The sequence below is a fragment of the Notechis scutatus genome, chromosome 5, assembly GCF_049901735.1.
Source record: "Notechis scutatus isolate UNSWTSFEM ecotype Mainland chromosome 5, rNotScu1.2, whole genome shotgun sequence".
NCBI lineage: Eukaryota > Metazoa > Chordata > Lepidosauria > Squamata > Elapidae > Notechis > Notechis scutatus.
Genome location: NC_142013.1, coordinates 64,239,517 through 64,249,533, shown reverse-complemented (window position 1 = coordinate 64,249,533; position 10,017 = coordinate 64,239,517). Strand labels below are relative to the sequence as shown.

At 47.8% G+C, this 10,017-nt stretch overlaps 1 protein-coding gene across 1 annotated transcript; it reads left to right on the top strand.

The window, feature by feature from the left end:
- The first annotated feature begins 7,644 nt into the window (after positions 1 to 7,644).
- LOC148130513 (uncharacterized) lies at positions 7,645 to 8,490 on the top strand. Its single transcript, XM_087967684.1, has one exon. The coding sequence runs from the start codon at positions 7,645 to 7,647 to the stop codon at positions 8,488 to 8,490; it is 846 nt and encodes a 281-aa protein (XP_087823810.1).
- Positions 8,491 to 10,017: the final 1,527 nt, after the last annotated feature.

The following is a 10,017-nucleotide window of genomic DNA, read 5'->3' as shown; positions in this document are numbered from 1 at the left end:
GGGCAGCCTTAGCCTCAAAACCCATCTGGATCGGAGGCACCAAAACGGCTAGCGCCGCAGGGATCGCACAGTATAATCGAAAGAGGTTTATGTATTAATGGTTAATGATGGTTTGTTTGTCTTTAAAATTAATAAAATTTGTTTATAAAAAATAAAAATAAGAACATACATTCATCTTCTAAAAAGATATCAATAACCCTAACCCTAACCCCTCCCTCCTCTCAGTAGGCTATATTCTATAATTTATAATTGCAAAGTTCATTATTATTACCTCTCATATCAATGCGGAATACCCTTTCTTAATTCATCAACCATTATCCCTATGTATTCTAGATAAAGAAACCTTTTCCTTTATTTTACAATTCCCATATTTCTTTCTTTCCTGTTCATGTTCCTCATTACCTCTCTTCCCTTTTGTTTTTCCAAGACTTTTCTCCCTCTGATTTATATCCCTCTCTCTATATATATTTTCCTTTCCCCCTTTTACTTTTGTGCTGTTTCTTTTTGTCTTTCCAATTTTTACAAGTATTCCCCATTTTAGTTACTTTTTTGAATCTCCCATTTTTAACCCCCCTTCTTTTTCCTCTTCTTTGTGGTGTTCTTTGTGTTGATTGTCTATTTAAGATGGCTTCTTCTTGAACTAATTCTTCCTTCTCTGAGGTTTCTTCTTCATATTCTTCAATTGCCATTTCCATAGCATTTAACTCAGAGGCAAGTGATTCACCTCTTGCATGTAGTAGTACTTTCAAATTTTTAAGTTCCATTTTTAGATCCCACAGAGATATCATCGTTGCGCACTCTTATATCTTATAGTCATTAAAATCCACAAATCAGCTTCTCTTTTTCTTTTTTCTTCTTCAAACTTTCTAGATTGACAACTATTCCAGAACTGGGTTTATAGCAAAATCACCAATCAGTCCAACAATCCATATTTTTTCTTTTATTCTAATTCAGTTTTCACTTTTTAGGGTATTTGTTATATTGTTTCAATATTTCCTTTTCATTGTATCAAATCAGATTCATAGAGAAAAAGGAACTTTCCCTTTTTCAGCTTAAATTTTTGTCCACCAGATGGCACTCTCCATTATACAATGTCCTCACCTTTTCCCCCCGTTTTATTGTTCAGGGCTTTCCAAGCCTCGGTATTCCAGACGAATCAAATCTTCAATTTAAATATTTACCCCTTCTTTTTGAAAACTCCTAAGTCCAGCTTTAAATTGTGCCTGTTTGTTGCCAATGTATTTTAATTCGATTTGTTTGGATATCTTGTTCCAGCTTCTTCCTATCCCGGTTCGAAGCCCCGCTCAGCTGTCAAAAATATTTTCACTTTTTTTCCTTTCCCTTTATAAATCCACCGCTTTCTTATTCTTTCATAAAAATTCTTAAAATATCCATCCTGGGGTACCTTTTAATTAATTGTTGTGCCAGGTTGTCCCAGTTCTTATGTTGTCCACCTCTTTCTTCTCTCCTGCACAAATCTTAGTCCAGCTAAGTCCTCCTCTTCAGGTGGCCATTTTAGACCACTGCTCAGTCGTCTTCAGGGGGGAAATATACTTTGGGAGACCCTATACTGTTATGGACAAATTTCTTCTTAAAAACCTTGAGTGATGGTATACCCAAAACTTCTGAAGGCATCCCATTTCTCTGATTAACTGTTCTCACTGTCAGGAAATTTCTTCTTATTTCTAGGTTGGATCTGTTTGATAAGTTTCCATCTCACAGATCCGTCTCACAGTTACTTCCAGTTGAGCCAGGCACCACCTATTCTATACCTGTGCATTTGATTTTTTTTTCTTGCCTAAGTGTAAAATCTTACTTTACTCTCCATTAAATTGCATTTTTAGTGAGAAATGATGTTCTACAGTAGCATTCAGTTTACTACAATGATTTTTGTAAAAATGCACTAAAGCTCGAAGAATACATCTCTGCCTCTACTGATAAAGATTATTCTTTTTGAACATTAAAGCATATAGTCAAGCAAATATTTCCAATCCATTTTAAATGAAAACACACTTGAAAGGCATTTTCAAAGCAGTCAGTTAGTGGATGTCTTGCCATTCTTCTCTTCTCTTTTAATTAAATCTTTCTGCTTTATTTTTTTTTCTTGGGCCTTATTACAATATTCCAAAACTTTCACAGATCCTTCACAAAGAACCACTTCTAATTTAACTGGAATACATTGTTTTCATTCTCAGTTTTTCTGGTTACAGAACTTCCCTTCTCCTTCACTCATCACTTCTCCTTTAAAGATGTTTGTACATACTTGCAAGAAAATAAAGCATTTAATTTTGGAACCACCCAGGTGAAGGCAGCTTGCCATATCCAGGTCTGGCTTCATCCCCTGAGCAGTGATCTCAGCCCCCACCCCCTCACAAGCCAGCCTGCCTGCTGAGCCCAAGCCCACCAGAGGCTCCTGGCCAGTTTCCTGGGGACCGGGCATGAAGGGACGATCGTGCCTGGCCCCACATTGCCCGGAAAGGTCGACAAGCCAGGCTTCTGGGTCCAACAAACCCGGGGGATTTCCTCCCCTCCTTCTTTGGGAGATTTTTAAACAAAGGGATGGGAACTTCAAGCAAAGCATGTGCTGCAGCCTCACCCACCCTGCCGACAGCTCTGGGTTGGGCAGTGGTTTGGCTTTCCCAGCTGGCTATGACCGCAATCTTACCTTCCTCCCACAGATGGTAGCAGAGGGGAAAGTGATCCAGGGCTAAGCCATCACTGTTCAGCTCCCCACCAGCCCACATCTTGCCCCTCACCCGGATTCTCTGCAGCTGCTCGGCCTCACCTGCCAGCAGGCAGGGGACAAAGAGTGACCAGGGAGCATGAGACTATGCCACCCGCATCACCCCTCTGCCAGCCACCCCTTGCTCTCCTGCCCACCCTCACACTTTGGCTGAGCGCGGGCTGCTGTGAGAACAATGTGAGTCCCATGGACTGGAAGGTAAGTCTGACGGCGGGAAGGAAGATCTGTTCTAGGCTTGCTGCACTCAGCCAAAGGGCTGCCTTGGGGGGGACACCAGTGGTGGGATTCAAAATTTTTACTACCGGTCCTGTGCACGTGGCTTGGTGGGTGTGGCGTGGCTTGGTGCGCATGGCAGGGGAAGGATACTGTAAAATCCCCATTCCCTCCCCACTCCTGGGGGAAGGTTACTGAAAAATCCCCATTCCCTCCCCATCCCACTAACCTGCTTTCCAGCTCCGTTCTCCTGTACAGGGCAACAAAGAAGACCCAGCCAATCAGCTGGGACTCAGGAGGCAGAGAATAGCGCAGCCAGTCAGAGGTAGGATTTGCCAGTTCTCCAACTACTCAAAATTTCTGCTACCGGTTCTCCAGAGCTGGTCAGAACCTGCTGAATACCACCTCTGGGGGACATGGCAAGGCTCAGCTGCCTTTTTGGGCCCTGCTCTGGGCTGCTGCCTCCTCAACCTCTGCTCCGCTTCAGGTCCTGCATCCAGCCCACAAAGGGACATGCCACTCCAGGCCAGCCCGGCCGGAGGATGGGTGAGCAGGAGGCCCTCAGGGGAGGTATTTTCTCTCAGGCCTCCCACCCGGAAGGCCCTGCAGAAGCTGAAACTGGGCCAGAAAGGCAGCCAAGCCTTGCTGTGTCCCCCCTTTCCAAGGCAGCCCTTCAGCTGAGCGCAGAAAGCCTGGAGCAGTTCTTCCTTCCCTGCCATCAGCCTCACCTTCCAGCCCATGGGGCTCACACCATTCTCACAGTGGTGGCCCGCACTTGGCAAACGCATGGACCAGCAGGTGGGCAAGGGAGAGACTGCTGGCAGAGGGGCAATGTGGGCAGAATAGCCTTGTGCTTCCTGGTTATCCCCAGCACGTGAGACCCAGCAGCCTGCATTGTCCCTATGCCAGCCAGCCATTCCTTGAGAATCTGGGCAGGGGGCAAGATGCGGGCTGACAGGGAGCTGAGCAGTGACAGCTCAGCCCTGGTTCACCTTCCTTCTGCCACCAGCTGTGGGAGGAAGGTAAAGTCATGGGACAAAGAAAGAAGTGGTCATGGGGAAATCTTCAATTTAAATAGGCCCTTGAAGGAGGGAAAACTCCTGGAGTCCAGCTTTAAATTGTGCCTGTTTGTTGCCAAGGGTGATTTTAATTCGATTTGTTTGGATATCTTGTTCCAGCTTCTTCCTATCCCGGTTGAAGCCCCGCTCAGCTGTCAAAAATATTTTCACTTTTTTTTCCTTTCCCTTTATAAATCCACCGCTTTTTTTTATTCCTTCATAAAAATTCTTAAAATATCCATCCTGGGGTCCCTTTAATTAAGGCAGTTGTGGCAGGTTGTCCCAGTTCTTATGTTGTCCACCTCTTTCTTCTCTCCTGCACAAATCTTAGTCCAGCTAAGTCCTCCTCTTCAGGTGGCCATTTTAGACCACTGCTCGGTTGTCTTCAGGGGCGAAATATACTTTGGGAGACCCTATACTGTTATGGACAAATTTCTTCTTAAAAACCTTGAGTGATGGTATACCCAAAACTTCTGAAGGCATCCCATTTCTCTGATTAACTGTTCTCACTGTCAGGAAATTTCTTCTTATTTCTAGGTTGGATCTGTTTGATAAGTTTCCATCTCACAGATCCGTCTCACAGTTACTTCCAGTTGAGCCAGGCACCACCTATTCTATACCTGTGCATTTGATTTTTTTTTCTTGCCTAAGTGTAAAATCTTACTTTACTCTCCATTAAATTGCATTTTTAGTGAGAAATGATGTTCTACAGTAGCATTCAGTTTACTACAATGATTTTTGTAAAAATGCACTAAAGCTCGAAGAATACATCTCTGCCTCTACTGATAAAGATTATTCTTTTTGAACATTAAAGCATATAGTCAAGCAAATATTTCCAATCCATTTTAAATGAAAACACACTTGAAAGGCATTTTCAAAGCAGTCAGTTAGTGGATGTCTTGCCATTCTTCTCTTCTCTTTTAATTAAATCTTTCTGCTTTATTTTTTTTTCTTGGGCCTTATTACAATATTCCAAAACTTTCACAGATCCTTCACAAAGAACCACTTCTAATTTAACTGGAATACATTGTTTTCATTCTCAGTTTTTCTGGTTACAGAACTTCCCTTCTCCTTCACTCATCACTTCTCCCTTTAAAGATGTTTGTACATACTTGCAAGAAAATAAAGCATTTAATTTTGGAACCACCCAGGTGAAGGCAGCTTGCCATATCCAGGTCTGGCTTCATCCCCTGAGCAGTGATCTCAGCCCCCACCCCCCTCACAAGCCAGCCTGCCTGCTGAGCCCAAGCCCACCAGAGGCTCCTGGCCAGTTTCCTGGGGACCGGGCATGAAGGGACGATCGTGCCTGGCCCCACATTGCCCGGAAAGGTCGACAAGCCAGGCTTCTGGGTCCAACAAACCCGGGGGGGGATTTCCTCCCCTCCTTCTTTGGGAGATTTTTAAACAAAGGGATGGGAACTTCAAGCAAAGCATGTGCTGCAGCCTCACCCACCCTGCCGACAGCTCTGGGTTGGGCAGTGGTTTGGCTTTCCCAGCTGGCTATGACCGCAATCTTACCTTCCTCCCACAGATGGTAGCAGAGGGGAAAGTGATCCAGGGCTAAGCCATCACTGTTCAGCTCCCCACCAGCCCACATCTTGCCCCTCACCCGGATTCTCTGCAGCTGCTCGGCCTCACCTGCCAGCAGGCAGGGGACAAAGAGTGACCAGGGAGCATGAGACTATGCCACCCGCATCACCCCTCTGCCAGCCACCCCTTGCTCTCCTGCCCACCCTCACACTTTGGCTGAGCGCGGGCTGCTGCTGTGAGAACAATGTGAGTCCCATGGACTGGAAGGTAAGTCTGACGGCGGGGAAGGAAGATCTGTTCTAGGCTTGCTGCACTCAGCCAAAGGGCTGCCTTGGGGCGGGGGGGACACCAGTGGTGGGATTCAAAATTTTTTTACTACCGGTCCTGTGCACGTGGCTTGGTGGGTGTGGCGTGGCTTGGTGCGCATGGCAGGGGAAGGATACTGTAAAATCCCCATTCCCTCCCCACTCCTGGGGGAAGGTTACTGAAAAATCCCCATTCCCTCCCCATCCCACTAACCTGCTTTCCAGCTCCGTTCTCCTGTACAGGGCAACAAAAGAAGACCCAGCCAATCAGCTGGGACTCAGGAGGCAGAGAATAGCGCAGCCAGTCAGAAGTAGGATTTGCCAGTTCTCCAACTACTCAAAATTTCTGCTACCGGTTCTCCAGAGCTGGTCAGAACCTGCTGAATACCACCTCTGGGGGACATGGCAAGGCTCAGCTGCCTTTTGGGCCCTGCTCTGGGCTGCTGCCTCCTCAACCTCTGCTCCGCTTCAGGTCCTGCATCCAGCCCACAAAGGGACATGCCACTTCCAGGCCAGCCCGGCCGGAGGATGGGTGAGCAGGAGGCCCTCAGGGGAGGTATTTTCTCTCAGGCCTCCCACCCGGAAGGCCCTGCAGAAGCTGAAACTGGGCCAGAAAGGCAGCCAAGCCTTGCTGTGTCCCCCCCTTTCCAAGGCAGCCCTTCAGCTGAGCGCAGAAAGCCTGGAGCAGTTCTTCCTTCCCTGCCATCAGCCTCACCTTCCAGCCCATGGGGCTCACACCATTCTCACAGTGGTGGCCCGCACTTGGCCGAAACGCATGGACCAGCAGGTGGGCAAGGGAGAGACTGCTGGCAGAGGGGCAATGTGGGCAGAATAGCCTTGTGCTTCCTGGTTATCCCCAGCACGTGAGACCCAGCAGCCTGCATTGTCCCTATGCCAGCCAGCCATTCCTTGAGAATCTGGGCAGGGGGCAAGATGCGGGCTGACAGGGAGCTGAGCAGTGACAGCTCAGCCCTGGTTCACCTTCCCTTCTGCCACCAGCTGTGGGAGGAAGGTAAAGTCATGGGACAAAGAAAGAAGTGGTCATGGGGAAAGAAGCGGGGAGAATGAGTAAGAGGCCTCTGAAGGAGGGGAAACGGGATGGAGACAAACGAGCTGATTTGGCCAAGGGTGAGATCGCAGTGGAAATATGTGGGGGAAAACGGAGCAGTGCGGGGGGAGGTGTCCCTTTAGAAAGGCAGGAACTGGCATGTACCTGGACCTGAGGCAAAGGGCAAGTGGGCGGCATCTGCCCAGAGGCCCTGGTGCATTCCCCAACCCAAGGCAAAGGGTGAGTAGGTGGTGTTATGTATTAAGAACCTGCCTGAAGTTCTCCTTCTGGTCCGCCATCTGAGCGGGAGCGCCGATCGCTCCCATTGGCTGATGCCATTTGACAGCCGGCTATAAAAGGGAGCTGTCAAACGGCATCAGCTGTCGCCGCCAGCTGGCTGTCAGATTGCCTCTGAAGCCGCGGCGACCCTTTATTCAATGAATAAAGTATTGTTAGCCTAGCCTGGCTCAGTCTCCCTTCTGTAACCGCCGCTCTACAACACTGGCGACGAGGGCGGGATGCAGTAAAGACGTCCAGGCGAAACAATTGAGCCGAAGTCACACAGAGAAAGAGCTGAAGCCGCTAAGTGCCGATTGAAGTCACCGCCGCCGGCGCTCTCCAAAAGAGCGCGAACTTCAAAGCTCCGCAGCTGAGGAGCCAAACGCCGCTGACAGGCGCTACTGAAACGCTTTTCTAAAAGCGACCACTAATTTTTTCCTCACCTAGCAGACCCACTCTGTCGCTCAAATGGCATCTACGCCGACCTTCCCACATTTCCAGCCAGGAACAGAGACTTGGGAATCTTACATTAACAGATTTGAATGTTTTTTAAATGCTATAGACTTGTCTAGGGCTACAGACCTGAGGAAAAGGTCTTATTTTTTAAGCTTCTGTGGGGCTACAGTTTTCGACACTGCCTCAGCATTAGTGTCACCACGACCCATTAAGGCTATTCCCTGGGAAGAGTTGAAAGAGATTTTATCCAACCACTATTCCCCCAAACCCTCTCAGATAGCTAGGAGGCTAGCTTTTAGGAGAAGGGTTCAAGCTGAAGGAGAAACCGTGAGCCAATATATGGCAGCCCTAAGATCTGCTGCCATACACTGCGGTTTCAGGGATTACCTGGAGGACATGCTTCTGGACCAGATAGTGGGTGGAATTAGGGATTTAAAGCTCCAGAGAAGGCTGTTAGCAAAGAAAGATCTAACTTTATCCCTAGCCATTGAAGAAGCTCAGACTGCTGAACTATCTGAAATATCTGCAGCTGAGATTCAGGGAGCTACCCCAAAACAAGGACAGGCTACAGTCCATTATGATGAGATATCCCAGGAGGAATTAGAAGAACCATTAGAAGTAAATCGCCTCACACATCCCAGGACACCTTTAGCTCCACCAAGGAGAAACAACAACCAGTTCACCAAACAACAGCCCCCTTGTACAAGCTGTGGAGGTAACCACCTTAGATCCAATTGCAGGTTCAGGAATGCTATTTGCCTAAACTGCCAGAAAAAAGGGCATATAGCCAGAGTTTGTCAAGCTGAGCAAGCCCCTTCCAAAGATCTCGAGTCTCTGCCTCATCCCAAAGGCAAGTAAAAAGCTGCTATACCTGCCATCACGCGGGCAGTTTCTCCACGAACCCTAACAAAATAAGCGTTTCTCTTCTCTTAGAAGATAAGCCCTGACACATGGAGGTGGACACCGGTTCAACCCTCTCCATCATCGCTTGGTCCACGCTGAAGAAGATTCTACCTTCGTTCCCAAGGAGGAAGCTGACTGCCTGCCACCTGAACCTTCGGGACTACCAGGGGAAGACCATCCCAGTCCTGGGTAAGGGAAGATTCCTTATTCAATTCCAAAACTTTAGAGGTTACTTGCCACTGGTAGTTGTTGATGGTGCCCTACCTAGCTTGCTAGGACTGGATTGGTTCCCTGCCCTAGGTCTTAACATCACAGGGATTCACTCTGTCAAAAACTCTGAAGTTGATGCCCTTTTTAATGACTACGCTGATGTCTTCAGCAATGACCTGGGCTATTATACGGGCACCCCCATATCCTTCAATGTGGGTCCACAAGCCACCCCTATCCGTTTGAAACCTCGAAGGGTTCCCTTCGCCATTAGGCCCAAATTAGATGCTGAGCTAGACAAACTCATTACTCAAGGAGTTTTGGAACAGGTAGATTTTGCCAAGTGGGAAACACCCATAGTCACCCCTTTAAAAAGGATGGTAGCGTGAGAATTTGCGCGGACTATAAGGCGTCCATCAACCGTTTCCTTCAAGTTAGCACATACCCAGTGCCTGTTATTCAACACCTGCTTCACACATTTGAGCCAGGCATAGTTTTTGCAAAATTGGACATGTCCCAGGCATACCAACAATTCCCTGTGGACCAGCACACTGCTGACCTCCAAACCATTGTAACACACAGGGCGCTTTCAGATGTAAACGTTTACAGTTTGGGGTCAGCGTTGCCCCAGGCATTTTTCAATCACTCATGGAAAGAATTCTCGGACTTCCGGTTTGTCGGCCGCGGCGGCAGGGATTTGCGAAGCTGCGCGATCCCTCGCCGCTAGCCGCTTCTGGGGCTCCGACCCAGATGGGCGGAGCTAGGCTGCCCTGCAGGGGCAGCTGAAGGTAGGGGATCCGGAGAAGGGTTTGGGGTGTTGCAGACTCCCTCCTGGCCGGCAGAACTCCCTTTTCCCAGGACGGTGCAGCGGCGGTCTGTAATGGCCGCCACAAAGAAGCTGGCAGCCGGGTAAGAATGCGCAGGAGGAAGTGGAGAAAGTGATTGAGAGGAGAAAGTTTTTCTTGGCTCCTAGGACTCTAAGACATATTTAATAAAATTCCTGAAAAGTATGACTTTCTGAATAATACCTGCCAGAAGAGGAAAAAAGCGGCTGTTTGAAGGTGCTGAAAGGATAGCTTTCCCTCTTTTCCTACGGAATAAATAACTGGATATTAAGAAACCTATTTCTTTTAGGTGGAAATTGGTTTTAAGCGGTGAGTGGGAGAGAGAGGATTAAAAGAAAATATTTGTATGCTAAGACTTTGTTGGAGCAGATGCCTTAAGGATTTGAAGACAAGAATATATTGCAATAAGATTTTAAACAGATTTGGACTT

Excerpts from the sequence above, each read along its gene's own strand:
- LOC148130513 (XM_087967684.1), top strand. The coding sequence starts at position 7,645 with ATGGCATCTACGCCGACCTTCCCACATTTCCAGCCAGGAACAGAGACT.